Genomic DNA, 25,363 nt, shown 5'->3' with positions numbered 1-25,363 from the left:
GATCGACTTCTCCCATTCGTTGAAGAGATAGTTGGAAACTACCAGAATGGAATTCCGAAATGGAAAATCAACCACTGACCAGATCTTCACGATGCGGCAAAGCTTGGAGAAGATGGCGGAGCAGCAGCTCCCCTACTACCATCTCTTCATTGATTTTAAAGCCGCATATGACAGCATTACCAAGGTTAAAGCTGTACAACGCAATGAGCTCTTTTGGAATCCCGGCCAAGCTTACCAGGCTTGTAAGAATGACAATGGCCAACATCACATGCCAGGTGAAGGTGGATGGAAAAGTCTCAGGGTCCTTTGCTACCACCGAGGGCCTGCGCCAGGGAGATGGGCTTGCCTGTCTCCTCTTCAATCTGGCGCTAGAGAAAGCCATCCGCGACTCGGAGGTGGAAACTTCGGGGACCATCTTCTATAAGTCAATCCAGATCCTGGCATACGCTGATGACATAGACATCATTGGTTTGAGGCTCTCCTATGTAGCAGAAGCTCGGGTTGGAGATTAACGAGGCGAAAACCAAAAAGATGATCGCACCACCAGCGGCCCTGCTAACAAACACTGATTTACGCCGGGGTGATGTACAGATAGGCGTCCGCACCTTCGAAGTCGTCCAAAACTTCACCTATCTGGGGTCAAAAGTCAGCACCGACAACAATATTGATGTTGAGTAACTCGCGAGGGCAGCAGGCTGCCAACCGGACATACTAGAGCCTGAGGAAACTTCTTCACTCTAAATACCTGTCGCGACGGACGAAGCTGGGACTGTACAGAGCATTTATAGTCCCAGTACTCACATACGCCTCTGAGACACGAACTCTGTTACCCTATTAGCCACGTTCGAGAGGAAGAAGCTCGGAAGGGTTTTTGGCCCCTTATGTGTGAAAGTACAATGAACGAGCCGCTACAATGACGAGCTCTACGAGCTGTACGATGATCTCACCATCGTGCAGCGTATTAGACCCGCCAGGCTCTGGTGGCCTGGTCATGTCATGAGATTGACACCGGACGACCCACCATGGACAGGCCATTGCCTGAGGCCCAAATTGAGATTGTTTGATGGCGTTGATGCGTCCGCCAGAAAGGCCGTGATAATGGATCGGTAGAAGACGATGCTAGACCGTGAGCAGTATCGAGGATCGGTTGCAGCAGGCCAAGACATGAACAGGACATGAACTCTACCCCGTATTAGACAGCTTTCAGTTTTTACCAAGTAATTTAATTGTTCTTCGGATGTTCCTTCAACTAAATAAAAAAAAGATTTTTCTCCATGCTGTATGTATATCTTCCTTTCACGTTGTTTTACATTTAATCAACCATTATACCAAATTGAACATTTCGTACAGCAGCGGATAGGGAAAGAAAAAGGGAAAACAAATAGTTAACTCGCTACGATAGAATTTTTCTCACAAAATAAAGACGTCCATTTCTGGCGCCACCGACGCACAGAACGAACCAACAACGATAAATAATTGTAATAACATTCCTGTATGTACAGAGAGGGGGGGATTACAGCTCGCGCTAGCCCGGGGATTGGTGGGGCATTACTGCGGGCTTTAATATCGTTCTTACAAAATTACTTCACAAATCACTGCCCCGATCATAAAGAGCTCATCCGATCGGCTTCTTTTTTGTATTTGGAGGTTGTGTTTTCTCTTGTATTAACTAACAGTTACAGTATACGCGTCGCTACCATAGTGGTGTAAAGAGTAACTACAGGTTGTATTTTGTTGTAATTGTTTGGCCTTGTTTGCTTGTTCGTACGATTAGTAGGAGTGTTAAGGTTAGTGCATTATGTTCAATACATCGATGTATATATAGTACAAACGATACGGTCGTTTCGATTTCGATTTGAGTCAATTGTTCGTAAAATTTTACCAAAAACACAAACACTCTACTCTAAACAGTTCCAGTACGGCTTACCAAAATTTGGGGGGTAGGAGAGTGTTTTACATGGTTTTTTTAAAAGATGCTCACAATTTAAAATAAAAAAGAATAGGTTCGATGTTTCGACGGTTTTGTTAAATTAATGGTTCGCTAAATTTAAAATATTATAACCCTGGTTTTCGTTTTCCCCAACTCGATTGTTTTACAAACGATATCAACAATGAGGGCCAGGACATACGCGCGCATTCTATTCCGTACGGCCGTACTTTGCCTCTATAATAACCCTTTATATTGCGTCCACTCGATGTTACCTAATTAAATCACAAGCTTTTCTCGTTAACGGGGTGTGTGTGTGTGTTAAACAGTTACTTAAAGCGGGTTTCCCGGCGGTCGTTTTGTGGTTGTTTTTAGCTAGTAGCCGCTCTCGTCACCGGCTGCTGTTGCTGCACCTGCTCCGACAGCATCATGATGCACTGTTCCTGCGTTACGGCGGACAGTTCACGGCACCACTCGTCCAGCAGTACGGCCCCGATGGCAAGGTTAAGCTGGCGCTCATTACCCACACTGTAGTTGGCGATCAGCCCGTGCTCCAGACTGGTTGGATCCGGACCGGCAGCCTGTCCCACCAGCCCATTGGACGGATGCTGATGACCCATCAGCGTACCGGCAGCGGAAGGCGTCGTGTCGCTCGACATGAACTGTGTTTCTGCTTCACGCGATTCACGCCTTGAGCTACCCCCCAGCAGCAGACCGCTTGGGGGTGTTACCGGGCTCGATTGCCCCGTACTGGTACCGTGCATCGATGCGGGTGTAAACGCTTGCGGTTGCCGACCGTTCGGTGAGTGGTTTAACCCATTATTGCTCGATCCTGAGGTACGGAGCGTGTGGGGAAAATGGTTACAAAACATGATTAAAGCGTGTTGCAATCATTTGGGAACGATTGTTCCGTTTCGGAAAAGTAAAGAAAGGACAGACAGAGCACAACAACTCATTTAAAGCATAGTAGCATAATATAAGAGGGAGTTTAAACACGAGATATAGTAAATGGGAGCATCAAATTACTAAGAAGAGGGAAGGTATTAGTACACGCATCATGCTGATACGGTTGGTTACGGTTGTTGTTTGAGGGGTGGGACATAACAACATGCAACATGTCTACATTATCCTATGACACACACACACACACACACACACGCACACAGAATTAGTGTTCTTATGATGCAACGAACCAATGGCTTATTTGGTACCCACTACAAAAAGACACACATCCTGATGCAAACAAAAATGTGTCCCCCTGGCTGGGATGCAATTTGTTACTAAATATGGGAACCGGACCGAGCAATAAATGAATAATAAAGGAGAAAGGAGCGTTGGGATTTCGGGAGGAAATGGGATTTATGGGACAAAGGTTCCTCTTTTTATTAGGTTATCAACATAATTTGAGACGCTTTGCTAGTTTGTTTTCTGATATAGGTGACCTATGTAAATATTTCATTACCTGATCCCCCATAAAACCCACGAGATCACTTCCTACAATATTCTTGAAGGAACCCGAGTTTTGGTGGGATCAACTGGAAGTTATTTACTACGAGCTTGATCTAGATTTTTAATTTTTTTTTGATAAAAGACTCGAGAAGGCCCCCCCTAGAATCTTTTGTGTGCAGCACTGTGGTCTGTCATTTTTGTTGCACAGTGGGATTTTTGCATGGTCATAACTCGTTTCATATAAACATTGTGCGGCTAAAGTCTGGCCCCCTCACACCCTCTCACGGACCCTCATTTTTGCAACTGAGTTACCCAAAAGGGTATATTTTTTAGACTTTTTACTGTGAGTATTATTTATTTATTATTTACTTATTATTTTTAATTATTATAAATAATTATTACAACGATTTCTCACATTTTTGCTTAACTTTTACCTAAATTTAAGGTAACTAACTCAGTAGCGAAAAGTGAGGGGTCATATATTCAGACTTTAGCCCATTGTGCATTGTTCCTAAATACTGTTACTGGACAGCGAGTAGAGCATGATAATATACATAGTAAGAAGTGATTTGAAATGTGATTATTCTTATTTTTCTTCCTTTTCTGAATATCTATGCCCGTTAACAAGTATCCATCGAACCAATGTTCCGTTACAGTCCGGGAACACCGTGTATGTTGTATAACCTGATTGGTCACTCCTAGCCTGACCAAAAATTATTACATAGCTCCTGTAAGCCAGTGTAAATGGTCAACATAGAGGGAGGAGGTTTCAATCGAATAATAAGAAATATTTCATTCGTCTTTATTAAACCATTTTTTTATTAAACCACGCTGAAAGCACACTGTGTAGCTTTCGCAACGTGTACTGCGGATTGCATACATTCAGGCGTAAATCCTACAGTGCCTTACAAATTTTGTCAGGAGGGTGGGGCCTTCTCGAGTCTTTTACCGTTTTTTTGTATAATAAAAACAGCACATTTTCGAAAATTGATGAAGTATAATCACATTTAATGTGCACTTGATTATAAATTGTTATATTCAAAAAGATATCACAAATTAGAGTATGAAACACCTTTCATAAAGATATTTTCTTTGTGGGACAAGGATATTGTATCATGCAAGAGCAAACACGGGAAAAGGGCTAACATTTTAAGAAAACAACAAAAATGCAAATTAAATTCAAAATCTGCACTAGTGATGGGCAAAATGATGGTATGTTCGGAATCGATTCCAGAGCGCTCCGACTTTTTTTTATTCGGAATCGGATCCGGAATTGCATCCGAAATCGGAACCGGGTAATTTTGATTCCGAGCGCCCATCACTAGTTTGTACACATGCAACTATAGGCCAGTCATAGCAATGTAAGCAGTACGACTATAGTAGGAACAAGTTTATAAAACAAAAAACTGGGAGCACATACTTAAGTGCGTGAGGAAAAAAACTAGCAAACAAAGGAATGGGAGCGGAGGAAGAGGGAGCAGAACAGATAACAAATAATAGGGCATGAATATTTACCGGTAAAAAATTCAACTATCTGTGCTAAACCCGATGAAGCTGAATGAGGAGAAACAAGATGAGATATTGATATGAGGGCATAATTATAATCTTAAATCGATCGACCGAAACATGGAGGCCGGAAGGTGTATGTGTTTCGATGGCGGTGCTGATGTCGGGTCCTTTTGCTCTACTACAACTACGTTTCTCCCATAGCATTCCCCAACGCAAACGGCGGGTAGAGGACGTTAAGTAAGGCGTTAGTTTTATTTTATCGAAGCTAAAAGTTATGCGCTCTTCTGCCAGCAAATCTGTCAGCGAAGGAAGCCGAAGGAAGAGTGTGCCAGTTTTTTTGTACGATAGTTTTGTGGAGGAACTGGTGAAGTACGCAACAGGGCCAAGTTAATCGTGTGGGGCGCTTTTGCTTTTGCGCTGTGTTTAGATACATGGACACAAGGTCCGCTGTAGGATGCAGAGCTCCGACGCGTTGGGAAGAGTGCAGCAAAACGCGAAGCATCGTGAATTTAGTGACGAACATACATTAGTAAGCCAAGTGACAACGCAATCGCGTACGTGAGATGGTGAATAAGAGAAAGAGCGAGAGAGAGAGAGAGAGAGAGAGCGAGTCAATGAAATGAATGTTTAAAGAAAAAAACTACAAAGATGAAACCAAAGAAATTCATAATGAAATACCAAAAAACGAAAAGTGAAGTGAAAATAAAATTTAAATAAAGATAAGCTTTTAACAAAACGCTCAAAATAATACCAAACCGCTTATCCGTAAAAGAATTTAATGACACAATAAAAAAGACAAATGGATAAACGCGAAAAATACAAAATGAGCGGCAATGAAAAGCCAAAAAGAAAGCAAAAAACAGAACAAGCAAGAGAAGAAAAGAAAGAAAGAAAGAGAGTGAGATGTGCCGTGATCAGAAACAGTTCCCGATCGAAGCACGCGCAGCAGCAGTAGTAGTAGCAGCAGCAGAAGAAGAAGAACGCTAAATGAGCTGTGAAATGGAAAGCATCGGTGAGTGAGTTCCACATGGTGTGTACGCGAAAAGGGAAGATGGCTCGATCGAGAAAGAGACTTATGAAGAATAGGTTTTTTTGTTTTGGGGGTGTAGGTGTGTAGGGCTTTCTCTCCCGTGAACAGAACAAGACCCTCCGGAGTTTTTTATAGATGACTTACCCACAGACCCAGGCCGCCGGAAGATGTTGGAAAACGAGTTGCTGATGCTCTTGCGTTTGCCATCCTGCCGTTTGAAGGGATCGTACGATGAGCTGGGCGTCAGCTGCATCGGTGTCGTTTGCGACAGGCTCGAGGTCATCGAGGAACCGCCACCGTTCAGCAGCTTACCGCTGGCAGCCGATTCGATTGCGTTTTTGCGCATATTAACGAGCCGGAACTCGCGATCGACCAGAAACGAGCGGGCCATATCGACGATCTCGAGCGATTCGTCCGTGTCCGGGAGTTCGGCGTCGATTTGTTGTTTCAGTATCTTTAGCACCTGTGCCGGGGGAGGAGTATAAAAGTAATTAAGTATTGTTTTGGAATATAATACAATTAAAAGAAAACACTTACCTGATGGAAGGACGGCGTATCGGATGTTGTCGGTATGTCAGGGCGTAGCAGGATGGAGTGGAGCAAAGGTAGCGGGAAAAGTGTCAGATGGGTGATCAATCCCGTCAGGTGCAGATTCACGTACAAGCAGTTGCTCGTAAACGTTTGCAGCTTGCTCCAGATCGCCGTTAAAAAGGGACCTGTTCGTTTTAAACAGAAAGTTAGATAAAATTGAATCAATAGTGCAATTTTCAAGCATACGCTAAGCACTCACCTAAACTAACTGTCCCCTGCGCGAACAGATCCTCGGACAGGTCCAAATCACCGATCGGTTCTTCCCGTACGCTTGACACCCTCCACGCATCAATCCGTTGATGCTGCTGCCTAGGCGGTGCCGGTTCCTGGTGCACCGTCGGCAAGACCATATCGTTCGTTGCTTGTGAAAAAACGTTTAAACTTTCGTACCCACTGCTATCACCGATCGACTGTAAACTGTCGAGCTGTTTACTCCCACCGCTAGATGGCGCCATCGATCCACCAAACATTATTGCACCAGAGCCCGTCGAGCTGGTTCCGCTTACAGGGGGATGATGCTGTTGCACTGGCCGTGCCGGTTGACTGTCGCAATCCCCTATACCGGAATCGAACGCAAACTCCCGCAGAAAGTCTTTAACCATCTGCACCTTCAGGGTGCGCACATCGTCCGGATTGACGATACTGTTGTTGTTGCTGCTACCACCGCTACCCCCACTGGCACCTGCAACGCCCAGCGGTGGATGCGAAAAATTGGCTTTACTTAGTTTTTGGTAACGATACACGTTGTTCCACTGATCACAGGCATGCTTGCATTGGACGATGCGATTGCGCGCATCGAGCAGGTACGCTTGGTAGTTTGCGAGCAGCGTTTCGCCCGTCGTCGTGTTCAACCCGTAATGGTTCCAGTTGGCACCGATCGTTTTGCTAACGTTAAGATTGGCATTGTTGGCACCATTACCACCACCACTGTTGCTGTTGCTTGCCGCACCGCCGGCAACGGTACTACGATGGTGGTTACCAAGTGGCTGAACGTGCTGCTGGTCCCGGCTCCCGGCAGTGCCGACGATACCGCCGTTGTTGATGTTCAGCACACTGTTCACCTTCTTCATGATGTCCGGCGTAATGTTGAGGAAGTATTCGACCGCTTGCGTGTACGGGTCGACCCGATTGATTTTGTACCGGTGCGAGATCGGTACGTGCTTGCAGTGCAGCAGATACTTCAACATAAGCTCTAGCATGATGTCCTCACAGTTTAAGCTTAGCAGACTGTCGAACAGCGATAGTGTCACCATGCAAAGCTGTCGGAAACCGTAGAACGAGAGCCGTCAAAAATAAATCCATCCAATCGTTTACAACTGCTTCTTACTTACCCGCGAGTCGTTGCTGTTTAGCCGCTCAACCAACACATCCAATATACGCTGCCCGTCGAACTTTTCCTCATCCAGCAGAAAGCGAATCACGAGCTGTATCAGGCCCGGTTCGGTGATCGAGCGGACGATCAGGTCGAAGTACGCCATCGCCGAGACCTGCGACTCAACGTTCGTCTGGAATTGACCTTGCCCTTTAAATGTCTGCTCACCCAAAAGTGTGTGTGTGTGTGGGTTTTTTAAGGAAATCGTGCACAGGAAGAGTAAGGGGTTTTGGTTGCGAGGAGTTGATTTAACGATTTGTTAGGTATGCGATAGTGTTGCGTTATATTTGTTGTTTCAGTTTAATATTTCACCAATCCGCATCATCGGGATTCCGGTTCCGATTGATTACATTCAAAAGTTCGGAAGCAACCGTCGCGTAGCACATTACACAGCATTCGAGGCCAAAGATGCAGCACACACACACGCACAGTCACACGTTTCAACGCGATCGGATAGTAGCGAAACAAAACCGTTGATAATCAGTTGCAAACGGAAGTGTTGAAAAATGTGATATCGATTCCGATTGTTTCAGCAACAAATTGCGAACATGGTTAGATCATAAGCGAAACCAAAAGAGGAAAAGAAAGGGAGTGGATACAAGACAAAAAAAGAAACGATACCAAACAACAGATAAAACACAATTCGGAAGTGAAAAGTGTGTGAAAAGAGAGACAAAGTGTAGACAAAAAAAAGGGAGGGAGAAAGAGAGAAAAAGAAATGTAAAGAAAAAGAAGAAAATATATCAATAAATAAAACAAATTCCATTAGCGTTCCGCGCAATTGTAAGCTGAAAGTGAGACGCTTCAATAATATGGGGGCACAGGTTTACAACGCGCGTTCAATGCCCGATAAAGGAACAGATAAAACGGAACACGGTTGCTAACATAACTGCCACGTGGGGAGAGATTCGGGGGGGAGGGGGGGGACAAATACGTAACACACACACACGAAAGGGGGTAACAAATAAAATGGAAGGAAATGTAACTGTCGTAAGATGTCCGTGCTGATCGGACAGGTGGATAGATGGGGGAGGGATAGAACGCGAAAATAGCCAACAAGAACAAGGTGGTGGTGAATGCTTAAACTATTACTGTACAACCAACAAACAACACGAATTTCGCATGTGTATGTGTAACGATAGGTGGTAGAATAAGGTGTAACCGTGTTTCGGTGCGATCGAATGCGTGAAAGTGTGATCCATGTTTGACCGTGTGCTATTTGTTTCGGGTGTTAAACACTAACACCTGTTTGCCGATCTACAGCTGTGTACAAAATATTATCAGTGTCTTAAGCGTTTTTTTTTTCAATATAATGTTTCTTTTCAACATGGAATAATTGTAGAATTTATCTTGATTTTTCTTTGCCTCTACAACCTTCACAGGCGTTGGTCTGCCACCAGTAGTCAGATAGTGACGAACCGGTCAGGATTTTAGGATTACAGGTTTTTTTTCTCTGTTGATAATATAAACGCATCGATCTTTTTTGCAAGCTCTTTACATGAAAGATTAACCAAAGCTTTTAGCAGAACCTATTTCCTTTCATTTTGATGTTACCAGATGATCTTGAAGTCGAAGCAGATGATATTGAACACGGCCTGTCAGCGCACGGATGAGTGCGTAACTTACAGGTATAAACGCGGGCTGTAAGATAGAGCCGTAAATAACTTGAACGAAATCGCTGGTTTACGGATTAAAATGTTCCGCTAAGTATCTGATGCTGGATATTAACTAGTTCTGTAAGCGATAGTTGTCACTATCCCAAGACAATGAACTTCAAGACAAGAGCCTGTGAAATTCGCACAACCCGCGTTTATAGCTGTAGGTTACGCACTTACCGGAGCGCTGACAGGACGTGTACAATATCATCGGCTACAATTACAATACCAACGCTGGTTACTTCGCAATGACAGAAAATAAGATCCCCTGACAGCTGGAAGCATTTCATATAAATAATTTACAAAAAGGATCGATGCTTTTACACTATCCACTGAAAAACGCTATGTTAGTAACGTATTTTTACTATGTCCAAACAATTCTTCTTCTTCCTTGGCACTACAACCTCAGGAGGCCTCAACCTGCCATTTCTGGCTTTCCGTGACTTGATTTTACCCGTAGCAAAGTAGTGAGCCTGAAGAGTACGGAGAGCAGGCGGTTTGGATGGGAAATGAACCCCAGTCCTGCCGTGTGAAGACCGGCGCCGCTGTTTGCTTCGGCCACCAGACCGCCACGAAAACAAACAATTAACATATTTACTGATTCGGTTATATTGTAGCAAGGATAACTGATTTTTAATAGCTTTTAATAGCTAGATTTTAATTTAATGGTTTCAAATTAATTAATTAATGCAGAAATTGATAATGCCAATTCAAAATCTGAAAACAGTTTCATCAACTTATGGCAAGAAAGATACGCATTGCAAAAGGGTACGAATTAGAACGCAAAAGGACGAACTGATACTATTTCGAACACCACTGTATTACACAGCCAAGAACGTGAAAGGATACAATGTTTATCTCGGCTTCTTACTTTACTCTCTTTTTCCCGGCACAACAAATCCCAGAACCATACAGAAACATAACGAAGAGAAAGAAAACACATAGCGGAAGATTAAATAAACCCCTTTCCACCCAAAAAGGTGGTTAAGCCCCAATGATAAAAGCAAGTACAGTGTGATCCAGCAGCACAGACGGAGCGGCGCGCTTACAGTGAGTGCCGGGCGAGCGAGTGGCAAATGCAAACACTGTAATGGTGAATAATTGTTCCTCCATTACAGAGCCGCCATCGATGCCGCCTCTCTCTCTCTCCGTCTGTGGTGTGTGGTGCGAGAGATTAGTAACGGTTCGATTCATCCGCCGGATGAAAATGCGATGGAAAGTTGTTGCAATGAGGGGTGGGTTACACGATTAAAGCGATAAGTAGGACAAAACGCAAGTGCAGAACAAGCAAACGGGGGAAGGAAAATGGCAATAGAAAGTGGCGTTCGTTTTGTGCCATCTGTGCACAGTGCAACGCCACGAATGCCGATAGTTACCTGTAGAATGGCCGGCCCAAGAACCGGCACCAGGAAGCCTTGGTAGAGGAAATCGAGCAGCTGCTGGCGGATCATCGTATGGGCGACCTGTACGACCGCGTTACAAAACTCGAGCGAGTTCATGAATAGTGTCAGCTCGGGCATCTCCGTCACGTCGTCCGTCGTGATGCGATACCAGTCGACGGTTTTGATTTCAATCTGGTTTGGGAGGCGCGAATAGAGACCGCCGAGTCCGGTTACCAGTACCGGACAGATAGACGAGTACGTTGCGATGTAGGTGCCGACGTTGGAGTTTTTCTGTGACAGTGCCATACAGAGCAGTAGTGCATCGCGTGCCTGATGACCCAACGAACCTTCCCGATGGACGTACGGTATCAGCAGGGAGAAGATGATGAAGCTGTTGATATGGGTGGTAGAAAAAAAAGGTGATACAGTGCATTAATGCTCACAGTCTGGATTATCTCGCCCGCCGGCCACTTACTTTGTGTGGCCACCGTTGCTCGTGTGGTGACTTTGCTGTGTTTGCGTGGTGGAGAAGAAGAACAGATCGAGCAGGTGCACGTTCTGCATCAGCACCACGCACAGTTGATTGAGCAATATCACGAGCCGCTTCTCGACGTCTGGCGGATAGATTTCGTTCTGGCTCGAGGCCAACAGCTTCAGCAGCGGGCGTAGGAATGGTTCGTGCACCAGGAGCTGGTGACGCGAGTGACTGACTAATTGCTCGTACAGCTTTAACTGCTCCAACCGTACAGCGTTTGCATATCTGGCGATGGGAAGAAAGCAGAGAGAAGGAGAGAGGAGGAGAGAATGTTAAAATATGGGAGGTAACTCTTGGTGTCCTGATGGATCCATGCCCACTTACCTTCCCGTTTTGATGCCCCATTCGTACAGTTTGTCGAGAAGGTTTTCACTCAGTAGATGCTCCAAACAGGGCGCCGGTGGTGCTGCTTGACCAGGGAGACTGAGTTTGTTACAGTGATGCAGTTCCACCAGCAGTAGTGTTACCATATGGTCGAGATGTGTCACCACGCCCAACACATCATCATGTGACTGACTTCGGTAGTTCTGTGGAATGAAAAGAATATCGTAGTTCTTTAGTACGGCGAACGTTGCACTTTTTATAGGTGGACTTAATCTTTGAATAAAGATTTTTAAACTACATAACAATTTCAGATTCTGTTGTGGTATTCTCCAAGAAAAAAGCATTGAAAACCTACATAAAGCTCAATGGAATACATTGTTCTTGATTCCTAAGCATATGGAGTCATCGCAAAAATGCTTCGATGTACAGTCTTGTAGTGGATTGTTGGGATTGTTGAAAGCGTTGGCAGTCTTCCATAGAACGTTTTTATTTCATCAATTGGTGACTTCCACAGATCTCTTGGTACTACACCGTGTCTTTATAGCACATCCTTTTTTTGAGTAATACTTATGGATGATACTTATGGGGCGGTCCGGTGGCCGAAGCGATAACGGCGCCGGTCTTCACACGGCAGCACCGGGGATCAAATCTAGACCTTTGTACGCAGGCCTCGTTATTCAGATAAAATCAAGTCATAGAAAGCCATAAATGGCAGACCGAGACCTCTCTAGGCCTCTCGACCAAAGAAGCAGAAGAAAAATGCTTATGGATGAAGACATTTGGCAGATACTAAGGACTCAACATGTCCCCGATCAGCACAGACTAACTCTGTTGGGGAATTTAATTAGGATTCCTATGGACATTCAATCTTCTCCAACAGCTTTAAAGAATATGGAGCAGGACAATTGTCATTTGTGATGAAGAGTCAATCAGCTTTCTACATCCATGATGAGGCGCTCACTGCCGCGAGGAGCATTCTTCTGAATTGAGTATTTATCCACAGCTCTGACATGGATAGCGTCGACAAGGACTATTATTCAGGTACTTCTTCCCTGTATGAATAATGCATAACGATACACCTAGGTTTTGGGGATTCGTTATCAACTCCTGGTTCATTTTATACTCTATTCCTTTTCAATTACCTTTCGATCTCTCTAAAACAAAAGGGCAAAAGCACGATCGTCCGAAACGATCTCTAGACATCTCCGTTTTTTGGCTAAAGTCTGATAGATGGCCGAAATGTGAGTGCCGGGAGGGGGGCATCTATTCAGACTTTAGTCCATTTTTTCTGATAATGCAATCAAATATTGTCTGCACACAAGCTTGATACAACCCACAACGAACAGGTGGATGAACCATTAGGTACCGCAAGAGCGTCGTATGCAAACTCATCCACATCAGATATCTCTCCATCCGTTGATCTCTTTATTCACACTCTTCTCCTAACATGAAATTTAAATTGTCAAATTAACAGAGCATGGCCGGGAAATGGTCATTTCCAGTACGATGAAACAAAGCTTCCCTCTCTCTATAATTATCGCCAAACGTGTAAAGTGTGCATGGAAAGCAAAAGTGAAGGAACCGCCACAAAACAGAAGAACAAACACCAGTGCCAGAGAGCGGCCATAGCGTTGCTCGATATAATTTTTATTTAATTTGTTAATAAGGAGAAAGCACGGGCACCGGCATGACTTAAACACCACGGTAAAGCACGCCACATGAGGCCACACTACACCACTTTCAGAGAGCACGGCGTGCAAACTAGTGATTTTCCCGCTGGTGATCGAAGCGCGTAAATGCATAATTGCAGACCGAAGCCGTCAACACCCAACTCCCATCAACAAACACGCCCTACACAGCAGCATATTGCATCCCCCGCCCCCGGGGGGTGGATCGTCGCGTATGTAGACCTTAACGCAGGAACATGGGGAACAGCACAACGGTCAGCCGAACCAATGAAATCGAACCCAAACAAACAAACAAACAAACGGAAAGATGACTCCTTCCTTCTTGCTGTAAACAACAACGAAATAAAAAAAAAACCCTACTTCCTCTACGCAGCTATTTTACACAGCTACAACATCCTCGTACAGTGAAATGAGGCACAGAAGTATGCTGATATGTTTGCCCGCTGCCACGATCGATGTTCGACACTTGTTGATCTGCTAGTGTCGGAACTTTTTTTTCTAGTGCAGTAGGTTGTTTGCTGTCTAAAGTGGGAAGTCGTGCAGCGGGTTGGTGGTGTTCGTACTTTCTTTCTGAATGTTGGCGTTTTGTCTTGATTCGGCTTAGTATAGTGGTGTACTAAAGGGAAAGAAATGGGCACCATTAACGTGCTGTTAGGTGTAAGGTTTAACACGTACACTTCTTGTAGAAGTTTTTGCTACTTGAAGGTTTTGTATTCAATTTACTGGTGGTAAAGCCTTTTTAATGCACCAACAAACATCGTTGATGGTCTTGGTGGTATACCGAAGGATAGAGAATCTATTTAAAACATGGGTAAAACAAGACGAGTGATAGTTTCAAAAGGATGTAAGGAGAAAACTATTAAACTATTGTCTCCAACACCTAGATATCATTCTCATAGGAATGACATAGGAAGTATAGTCTCTGAACTCTCAAGTGCCTATAGGTCAAAGGCAGTTAGGAGAGCCCGTAGAAGCCTCTTGGCAGCTTTTGAGAGGGATTTAAAGAAACTGTATTAAATAAACCTAAAAGAGCTCTTGAACTATCTGCTGCGTGGCATCGCTAAACTCACCAGGATTCAAAACTGGGCAACACACAGCATAAGGTTTTCATTTAGTTATCAGATCGATAAATTAGAATAGCGTGGTGGAGTTCGTCAGATTGATAGACATAAACCAACCAACTGACAGGAACTTCGGACCATTCCGAGGACTCCTGCAGCAGGTCGTAATCACTGAGTATTTGAAGAGCCTGTTGAGATTCCAGTCCAGTTACCAATGTCTCTCATATTCATCAGCAGATTAACCAAACGATACAACAAATCAGAAAAAATCGCATTGACATTGTAAACTAGCACAAATCCTCATTTATTAAAGCTTCCAATTTCTCGACTTCAATTTTCAGCAGTCTTTCTTGGCTTTAACCTCAAAAACGGTTTAGGCGGTCCGGTGGCCGAGTCGATAACGACGCCGGTCTTCATTCGGCAGGACCGGGGTTCAAATCCCATCCAGAACGCCTTCCCGTACGCAGGACTACTTTTCTACAGATAAATTCAAGTCATAGAAAACCAGACATGCCAGGCCGAGACCTTCGAAGGTTGTAGTGCCAAAGAAGCAGAAGAACGTCAAAAACTTGAACCTTTTGAATCAACCCACGACTAATCGATTTCGCCATACATTATCTGAGGCAAACTATAGGACTCAGTTGCTATTATTTTAGAGTTCTTACAAAAAAAAAAAAACCAACCCTTGATATATCTCATCTTATATTCATACTCAAAATCTACCAGCGGGCTATGTCTGGAACCTTACCCCTGAGTCCAATAATCATTATTCCAAAGTTTACCAGAACGGCAACCATCCTAATGAATTAACGGTAAAATACTTATTTGTGCACCGCATTCGCCAACACGCCGGAAGCACGTACAGTTAACTCACACGTATCAATCAACAACGAGTAAAACCACCCCGAAATGTCTCCTTCAACGCACTGCATAAGAAATCTACCAGATGATCACACTTTTTCTTCCATGCGAACGTTACCAAAGGTACCAATTATCGTGGTAACCATCATTATAACTCTTACGGCTCTTACGCGAGGCGCGTTCTCGCACGGTTGTGAGGTGTGAGAGAATTATACAGGCCAACAGATTACGCATGACGATTGTGGTCTGCGATCGCATTTCTGCCTAATCCACGTGAGACCGATCCATCCGCCGGTAGCATCGGTCGTGTGAACCTTGGTTCAGCACACGGTGGGTTGGACAATGATGTGGGACAGTGAACAGTGAAGAAGCATGATTTCATTATGCTAAATTGCGAAAGCGAGCTTTCATTCGTGCTGGTCGTGCTGTGTGCTGACATATCGCGATCGATTGATGACAGTTGTGGGAAAGAGGGGTTTACTTCGAAGCTCTGAATCTCGAAGAGAGATGACTTTAATAGCGAAGGAGAAATTACAAGAAAAACTTGAATGGGAAACGGTAATAGCAAAAGATTAGATAAGGTGTTCTATGTGTAACGACATTATCTCTATCAAAGACCTTATCGGTTCTTGTTGAGGGCGCTTTCCGAGCGAGCCTGCCCATTACTTAGTGGCTTAATCTGCAGAAACCAGTCCTCATGATCCATTTCTCCTTAGACCTAGACAATTTTTTCTACCATTCCCACAAATCAGAAATAAAAGACCTCGAGCCTGGTAAAAACCAAAAACAAGAATTATAATCGCAGTCTTGCGCGGGAGGCTTTAATGTTTGAATGCAATTAAAATAAAGTAACGATAATCAATGTTTGCAAAAGAAACAGCCAACCCACAGCTCTTAATGTCGCAGTTCCAGTACAATAGAAACCCCACAAAGTTCCTCCCACAACTGGAAGTTAATCGACGTGAACCGCTAAAGTTGATTAAAACAATTTCAATTAACGTTGCACACTTTGTCCACGTTTATCACCACCCAAAGGGAACAGGTTTTCCCAACGTTCTGGCTGCCTCACTTAACCCATCGGTTTCCCCACAAAAGTTCAGTGTTTGTTGTGTCGTTTGGGGCGTTTTAAATTATTCATTAGCACTTTTTGATGGTTTCGGCCACATTGGCTTCCGGATCTGTATCTGTGGCAGTGTTGTGCTAATTGATGTCAAGCGAATCCATTGTTTTCCTCGGACAGCGAGAAATGGACTGATTTCCCGCTTTTTTTTTTGGCGAAAGAATGCGAAACATATTCGACCCCACCTCGGGTGAAAATTATTCCTCACACCGAGCGAGGTCATTACGACGTAGAACGAGCCCAAGATTTACATCGAATCCTTGTTAATTGGCTCGCGTAATGCATAAAAATGGCTCTTGTTTGCCCAGCCCAGCCACCCAATTGATGTGTATGGATTTTTCTCTTTCGTGAGCCGTGTGTCATTACTCTTGCACGATCTTTTTCGTCCATTGTTGTACGCCTACGTTACAATTTTTCTTTTAATTGGGGTAGGCGCATGGCCGAAGGGGGATGAAACATCAAATCACGAATCTGCTTTCGCACACACTGACACTTTGCAACTGAGAGAAGCAAAAAGAAAAAAAAACAATGAACGAAGATGGCACAAAAGTGCAATGAAGGTGTAAAAGGTTGCCAGACACCGCATCACGTTACCGCATTAAGTGTTACGCATGTGTACCCGGGGTGGAATGATGGCAAAGATTTTGGACCGAGAGGTCTGCTTTTTTTTCATCACCCGTTGAAATTTGGAGGTGTAATAGAGCGACACGTTCATGATCGTATGGTGCATTGTGCGATCTTCAACCAAGAGAAAGAGATCCAACACTTGGGCACGAACTGAAGCAAGTGATGCGGTTGTATACAGTGAGAGATATTACTTTAAGCGTACGGCGAGTTTTTGATTATAAATATCGGTTTGTATTGATGGTTTGTGAAATAGAGAGTCATGGAATATGTCATTTAAAAAAAAGAGAAAAAACAACTGACAATCCTTTGTTCATAGGTAGTACTCAAATCACTTTACAATATTTTATACAAACGCCTAGCAAGTATTGGCGTGATTTGGGACCATATGCGGGAACCATCTTCTTTGAGTAAATAAAGATCCTGGCATAGGCTGATAACATATACATCATTGGCTTGAGGCTATCCTATGTAGCAGAAGTTTACCAAAGGATCGAGCGAGCGTAACTAAAACTCGGACTAGAGATTTACGAGGCGAAATATATATCACGATGGCACCACCAGCAGCCCTGCTCACGCAGGGGTGATGTACAGATAGGTGACCGCACCTTCGAAGTCGTCCAAAACTTCACCTATCTGGGGTCAAATGTCAGCTTCGACAACAAAATTGAGGTTAAGTTACGCGCAAGGGTGCTGGCTGCCAACTGGTCATGCTACAGCCTGAGGAAACTTCTCCACTCAAAATGCCTGTCGCGACGGAAGAAGCTGGGACTCACATACGCCTCTGAGACATGGATTCTATCCAAAGCAGACGTAATCCTCTTAGCCGCATTATAGAGGATGTTGCTCAGAAAGACTTTGTCCTGTATGTGTGGAAGGACAATGGAGGAGCCGCAACAATGACGAGCAATAGGAGCTGCACGGTGACCTAACCATCGTGCAGCGAATTAGACTCGCTAGGCTCCGGTGGGCGGTCCGGTGGCCGAGGCGATCACACGGCCGGGCCGGTGTTCAAATCCCATCCAGACTGCCACTCCGTACGCAGTGCTGACTACTTTCTTCTTCTTCTTCCTTGGCACTACAACTTCGACTCGTCATTGTTCTCGGCCTGCCATTTCTGACTTTCTGTGACTTAATTTTACCCGTAGGAAAGTAGTCAGCTCTGCGTACGGGGAGGCGGCCCGGATGGGATTTGAACCCCGGTCCTGCCGTGTGAAGACCAGCACCACTGTCGCCTCGGCCACCGGACCGCTCAAAATACTTTGCTGCGCCCGAAATGATGGCAGACCGAGACCTCTCGGAATTTTAGTGCCAAGGAAAAAGGTGGGCTGGTCATATCATGAGAATGACACCGAACGAATAAGCCCGTAAGGTCATTTTAGACCGTCGACACGAACAAGATGAGGCTTGGTAATCCCAAATTGAGATAGAGTGATGACCTTAATCTACTTCTACCAGAATGGCCGGGATTTTGGATTGGCAGAAGATGGCGCTAGAACGTGAGCAGTAACGAGGATTGTTGCAGCAGGACAAGGCCGAGTAGAGGTTATAGCGCATGATAAGTAAGTAAGTGAGTAAGTAAGTTTCGTAAACCGCATTTGGTACTAACTGCTAGTTCAAACTGTTTTTCCTCTACTTTATATTAAATTGGTTTTTAATATTGTACACACCAGTACATCACGCGGGCGGAATTCGGGTAAAATAAAAGAAAAATTGGAAAAAAAAAACATAAAAATGTTCGAAAAACTCTCAATGAGCACTCTGAAACACACCGAAGAAACTAAAATAGTTTAATAATTATAAATAAGTAAATTTATAATTGTCGTTAAGAAAATTGTGTATGCGCTTAAGACAACCTTGTTCACTGTATCTCCTAACTTCATTGTCTAACACTCCGCACTATGAATCAAAAGACAGGCAGAGATTTGAACCCAGGATCAAGCAAGTTGACAGGTTTCTGCACTGCAACAGACGTCGTCCATTTCAACTATAAGTTACAAATCTCGCCTATCCACCGTGCAATTAACACACACACACACACTCTCTCTCTGCATCTATCTCGATCTGCTATTCTTCGCCAACGCAACGCGTTCTGCACCGGTGGCGACGATCACCGGCCACAGAAGGAGATGATCGCGTGCACAGCCTTTTTGGGCGAAGAAATTTCGCGATGCGTGGGCACCATACATCACCCAGCTAGCTGGGCTGGGGTTTGGGTGTTGGGTGGCCGGCTGTTCCGGACGGTCCCGTGGCTTACGTTTTTCACATTCGAAAGTAAACCAATGGTACAAAACTCGCTCGCTGCCGTAATGTGCGGATGCGTGCACGCATGCCACCACGATCGGGCCTTTTCTCGGCCACTGGATCAAAAACAACATTCGGCACAGTCGGCTACCTTGTCCACGAATTGCTTTTTAAATCGATGTTCTGTGCGAGTATTGTGCAACGGCAGACACTTTCCGTCGGGGAGTAAGCAGACAGAAGGGGTGAAAGTTAGGACGATCGGAGAGTTTAATAATAAAACCGTGTAGAAAAGTGGGAGAAAAATGCAAAATTGCATGACACAATTGAGCATATATGGGGTCTTTTTCGCTGTGAAGCATCACTTCCGTGCTCGTGTCTGTCGTTTCCGTGATGCTCGAAAATGAGACAGAAGGCTTATTATTCACGCTACAATTAATAATCTCTTCCATGCATGCCGACCGAAGAAGAAATGGTGGTTTCGATGCAATTTTGAAGGCCCGAAAGGAAGGAAGACAGTATTTAAGAGAGCATCATCATTAAAAAAGGTGCAAAGTGTTTCCCTTTCCGAACATTATTAACATTTAATGCATCACATTGAACCACCGGTTAGCTGGAAGAATATTATTTTCTTAGAAAAGCCTTAAAGATTACTAGTTTCTGCAAACACAATTAAGCATTGCAACTGCTGCAACTACCTGTATCTTAATCCGCCGGGCTTTGCCGGGAAGGAAGCACATGTTCCGAGCATTCCATTCCCCAGCAAACACACAGATCCCACAGTCCCGCCTGTTACGATAATCCTGCGCTTTCGGAGCAGGGCAATTGTTTACGCAACGTATTACCAACGCTCGGTTGATAAGCCGCATCGTCTGGCCCCGGTGAACGGTGCAGAGCACATGTGTCACCGGAACAAGTATGGCAAACGAGTTTCCATCCACCGCAGTAAATGGCAATATCGAATCGAATCGCAACCCCGGTGCGCTAGGAAAGTGTACCGATGATTCGCATTATCGTGCGCGGGAATTGTGTTGTGGTGCAGCAGGGGGGTGTTTTTTTCCTCAACAATATTTTCGCGACCACATCCATATCCGACCCTGGAACCCGTAGGCTAAGGGATTTGATGAAAGTAACCGAGCAGGTGTTCGGTGGGGATATCATCACCGTCTCGAGGAGATCAACGAACCGCGAAGACGGACGCGGTTGCACGTTGATGGCATTTGGTGAATGTTGTTTGGCGTCGATGCTAGCCGACAAGCCTTTCGCCTGGACACACGCGGGATATGGATTGCTATTTAATATGCCGAAACGATGTTGATTGACACGCGGCAAAAGAGCATTTGCGAAAGGAAAGCATAATAGGGTTCGCGGTTTTCTTTCCCGTTTTGCGCGCATCGGCAAACAATTGGCATTTAATTGAAAAATAAAGGAGGCAGCGTTTCCAAAGGAAACCCCAAATGCCAGGTGGAAGATAGTTTGAATTGCTTCTTTCTCTACCGGCGATATTTCAAAGGGTTCAACAAGTGCACGATCAAAAGAATGTCTTTGGAAAACAAATCAAATAAACATGTACGATTCGACGAGTTGCATCACTTTCATCGTTTATCTATCAATTAACTATTAATTGTAGAGATTCAAGGTAGCGTGTGCAGCTGAATAGATGGTGGTCCTTCAGTCGTTTGATCCGTTCGCGGCAGTGCATCCACAGCGGTATGGTGCTTTAGATTATTGCCTGTGGTTGTATGACTGTGATGTAAGATCTGCCACGCATGACTAGACCCGTTTCCTCCATCTCTTGGAGAGTTTTTCGCCTTTCCACGATGATGATTAGTCACAGCTCGTACCCTGATATCGGCTGGAAAATGATGATATTGTTTTTTTTATTTCATTAAATCTCCCCTTTTCCCTCTCTTAATGATTCTTTTTTAGTTTTGCTTTAAGTTTGTTGATATTTAGTAAGTTTTAGTCTTTCTTTCTAGTGAAGTAGTGAATGTTACGCAGGACTGACAACCTTACCCTTTTGGAGGACGTTTAGAAATATAGTTATTTGAATGGAATAATATTCAAAAAATAATTTTGGATTATGGATGACCTCTTTCAAACGAAATTCCTCTCCTCTCGAGAACTTCAGAAGCATGACCTGTATGCAAGGGTTCTAAATATCTAATTAAACAGATAATTCCCTAATAATTTATCAATAAAACATTGAAACAGGCTGGCGATGACAAGCAGATGATTGCACATGACCACGACAAGTTCTTGACTCCTACACGAACTGAACTGCATTTTCAATTACGGGTAATTCATGTCACAGATAGCAAATTGTGGGGGCCTGCCAGGTCAAGATCAACAACAGTCGTAGAGGCAAATATGTACCATCTTCTGTCTTCTACTATCTTCTTCGCTTCGTTCAATATTTGGGTTAGTCTTAGTTTTGGTAAGAATTTTGGTTGGCAGTTCAGATAAGAGTCCCATTGCTACGTTGTAATGATCTTCGTTAGCGTAAGGCTTGAATAAATAGACTGCAATCTAAATATTTTCTTGTGATGGCCTTGGGATCCATTCAGCTATCTATTGCCTGTTGTATTATATCAGTGATGTAAAAACAAACTTATCAGTTGATACAACAAACCAACTACGGTCAAAACTAGAAGCTGGATTTCGTGGGGTAGTTTCTGTTACAAGCTACAATCACTTTTGACTTCGCTTTTACATATACTCTTCCTCCTGGAAAAGTTTTATAAACATAATGACAAGATAAATAAATAGTGACAAGGAATATAGAATAAGGATAATAGGGAATAGTGACAAGATTGAGGCCACGCTTGAGGAAGCTTTAGTAACTGAGGGCTTGGTGGCTTCATCGTTTTGCTTGTTGGACCTCGGGACCAGAAAATCTATCCAAAATTGGTAAGAATACCCTGGACATCGTTTCCCTCAGTTTTGCCGATTTTAAGTGAATCTCTATCGTAAGATATTTTCAATCATTTTTTTATTTTCACGGAGCATTTTCTACATGCTAAGTCCTTTAGAAAGCCGGAAAAATGCTAAGACGATCGCTAACTAAATGTTGCGACATCTATCAATTCATATGTTGTTGCATCCCATTATCAGCTAAAATTGACCATCAGTTTTACGAGCCAGATCTGTTTATGGAGGAACCTTTGCTATGATCAGCCCTGGCTTATGGAGGAGCATTGATGCAATCGATCTTCATTTACACACCGCCTCAATATCAGAGTCCAACAAACAAATTGGAACCAATATTCTTGTACAATGCTCACAACATTCTTATTCTTGCGATCCTAAAAAGAAAGCAAAGGGACATTTTAATGCACTTACCTCCGATCGCTGTATAATTTCGTACGCCTGCTGCCAGTGGATGCAGAAACTGTCATAGCACGCCTTGGGATCGCACTCGGTTGCATCGAACGGGCGAATAACCGACAGCCCGCCAGCCCCTCCGGCACCGGAACGCGCTCGGTCATTTGCACTGTTGCTGTTGTTGCCTTTGCTAAAGCTTTGCCGCAACGGGCTCGATCGTAACCAGCTCATTGTTGTGTTTTGTTGCTGCTGCTGTTTTCTTCTTCTGTTGCTACCAAACCGTAAACCTTCCTTTTTTTTTTTTTGCTTCTTGGTTTGTTTGGTATTTTGTTTGTCTGTTCGTCGTTACGCTGGTGCTTCCTTTTTTGAACTGGTTGTTTCTCGAATCGATCACTTTCAAGAGAGTGAGTGAGGCGGTGCGGTAAACGCGTGTTTCCGCTCTTAGGGGGTCCCGTTCGAATTTTTAAGCCGATCGAAATGCTACAGCTCGTTTGGCCCCGGGTACATTACACAACGCAGGCGACCGAGAACGGTGGTACGTTTGGGTTAGGTGCGAAAGGTACAAAAATTGCGAGCCAACACACACTTCTAATCCGCCCGGAAGCCATCGGAAACCGGATTTACGGGAATCGTTTAATAACAAATCCCTTGATATTATTAGCACTTTTGATGACCAAACTAGGGGAACACTTTACCAGCACGTTGTATATTTTCTACACCGCACAACCATGAACACGGAACATCCTGTGGAAAAGAACAATGGAACAGAGCGTAAGCACAATCCAAGTTACCATGTAAACACTTCAACACAAATGCACATGCTAACGCGCAAGCAGGCCTTTCCTGAACAGCTTTGCACAGGTGTCTGAGACGCTCATTGCATTAGAATTATAGTAGAATGCAAATGCAGCGCGCGATTGAGAATACGGAAAGCAAACGCACACACCTTCCGCAGTGCAGTGCATTCCGTTGCGTATGCATTTTTTTTTTTCGCTTGTCATCCACAACATAACAACATTCCCGTTACGTGTTGTTGTTGTTGCTGTTGCTGTCGGCCACAACTTAACGTGATTAGGTGGGGTGAAAAAGGGGGTGGCATACAACAATTGAAGAAAGGCGTACACACTTGAATCCGGTACGGCCAGCGTACACTAATAAACGAACGCAGATCAACAAGCACGATACAAATTCTTTTCCCTCCACTCTCACACACAAGACGACGATCTTGCTATGTCGTCATCACCTTGGTTGGCTGTGCTTCGAGAATAGGTCAAGTAGACTGAGGCCGACGAAACTAGTCGCAGGTTAAGCAACAACCACCATTCACCATTCCTTATCACCCCACAGGCACGAAACGCACGAAAACGCACTACCATTTTCCTGAACACTGCAAAACAACACTCCTTAAAAACTATTCCAACCCACACCCCCCGATTAGGGCATTTACTTTCTCCGACACGACGCATAAAAACCTGCCACCACTTGGTTACACCACTTGCGCGGGAGCGGTTCACTTTATCTCGTTCGATTGTGCGATCGGTTCCGGACACGGCATGCTTGCACTTGCACACTTGCTACGCTTGCAATGCGTAAAATGATAATGATTAGGAAATTTGTTGATTTTTCCTTTCCCGACAACAGCGAAACAACATCTTTCCTGCCCAAAGTTCTTTCAGTATTTGACGGGTTGCGTTTGACGGTGATACAACACGCTACCCAATGAACAAGAAGGTTGACGTCAGCTGTCGTGTCGGTTGACAGCGATGGAATTGAAACGTCAAATTTTTCGAATGATTTTTTTCGAAATATATAAAGTTGATACTTTTTTAGACAAAAAGGCACTAGAGACAGTATTTGTCACGACATTCATTTTCTCCAACGTTAAAAAAATACACTTCGCTTAAACGTGCAACTTCTTTTCATTTTTTTGTTTTGATTGTAAAATTTACACAACATTTACAATTATACAGCAAACCTATTCAGTTTAGTAAAACCATTGCATTGCTTTGGTTAGAGATAGTCCGAAGGGATTCGATACCAGCCACTTCATAATAGCGACTTGAGAAACTGCCACTATAGGACTTTTCTGCTGCCAGTCTACACGCTTTTGTTTCTTACGCTGCACATTATTTTTGTAATTTTTCTTAAAAATAAACTTTTTGATTATGCCGATTGTTACTTCTTTGCAATCGCTCGTACCCATTCACTTGAATAACTATAACTCGTTCGGAAATATGCCAAAGTCGGTCTTAATCGAGCCGGATGCAGTTACACATGTCCAATTACAGGTAGCTTAAAATTGGGCATCAAATAATAAATCTAATGATGAATCGAGCTTCAAATCTAGAAATTGAAACTGCAAACATTTGCTTACCTGTTGCGCTTAAAGCAAACAGGGCTCAAGCTTATCGTTTAACTGAATCAACCCTTCTACGTCTGCTATTTTTTTTCCTTTAAAATCGCTTTTCACAGTTGTGTCCTCTGGCTTTTACGTTAAAACAAGTTGCAGGAATGGCTTGAGAAGATGACAAACACCTTTCATTGCTTGACGAAATAGATGTTCGAGCTGTACCGACGGGGTTTACCGGTGCTACGGCTACGGATGAGAAAGACATTGAGATTGGTATTCTTTGAGGAAATTTAACAACTGGCAGGGTTAAATTTAACCTG

The 25,363-nt window shown here is 44.0% G+C and overlaps 1 protein-coding gene across 4 annotated transcripts; it reads right to left on the bottom strand.

Annotated features, from left to right (window-relative positions):
* Nucleotides 1-1,277: 1,277 nt before the first annotated feature.
* Nucleotides 1,278-24,379, bottom strand: LOC118505928 (UPF0518 protein AGAP011705). 4 transcript variants are annotated; one of them, XM_036042430.1, is made up of 11 exons: nucleotides 24,141-24,379; nucleotides 22,712-23,437; nucleotides 11,775-11,977; nucleotides 11,391-11,675; nucleotides 10,910-11,306; nucleotides 7,838-8,038; nucleotides 6,706-7,765; nucleotides 6,453-6,631; nucleotides 6,060-6,378; nucleotides 4,892-4,930; nucleotides 1,278-2,759 (listed from the first exon to the last, which is right to left on the bottom strand). In XM_036042430.1, the coding sequence occupies exons 2-11, from the start codon at nucleotides 22,922-22,924 to the stop codon at nucleotides 2,299-2,301; spliced, it is 3,357 nt and encodes a 1,118-aa protein (XP_035898323.1). In that variant the 5' UTR covers nucleotides 22,925-23,437; nucleotides 24,141-24,379; the 3' UTR covers nucleotides 1,278-2,298. The 4 variants fall into 4 exon arrangements, with proteins under 4 accessions (XP_035898323.1, XP_035898326.1, XP_035898324.1 ...); XM_036042433.1 differs by having other exon boundaries at nucleotides 7,838-8,011; XM_036042431.1 differs by lacking the exon at nucleotides 24,141-24,379 and adding an exon at nucleotides 23,937-24,124.
* Nucleotides 24,380-25,363: the final 984 nt, after the last annotated feature.

Source organism: Anopheles stephensi, chromosome 2 (genome assembly GCF_013141755.1).
Source record: "Anopheles stephensi strain Indian chromosome 2, UCI_ANSTEP_V1.0, whole genome shotgun sequence".
In the NCBI taxonomy this organism is placed as follows: Eukaryota; Metazoa; Arthropoda; class Insecta; order Diptera; family Culicidae; genus Anopheles; species Anopheles stephensi.
The sequence above is the reverse complement of the archived record's forward strand: the minus strand, read 5'-3'. Positions and strand labels throughout refer to the sequence as shown.

What these genes read in the sequence shown, in the direction of transcription:
- LOC118505928 (XM_036042430.1), bottom strand. Translation starts at nt 22,924, where the DNA reads ATGAGCTGGTTACGATCGAGCCCGTTGCGGCAAAGCTTTAGCAAAGGC. An exon ending in TGGGGCATCAAAACGGGAAG is followed by an intron (nt 11,676 to 11,774) that starts GTAAGTGGGCAT and finishes TCCCATCGCCAG; the next exon opens with ATATGCAAACGCTGTACGGT. An exon ending in ATACGCCGTCCTTCCATCAG is followed by an intron (nt 6,379 to 6,452) that starts GTAAGTGTTTTC and finishes CCCCCGGCACAG; the next exon opens with GTGCTAAAGATACTGAAACA.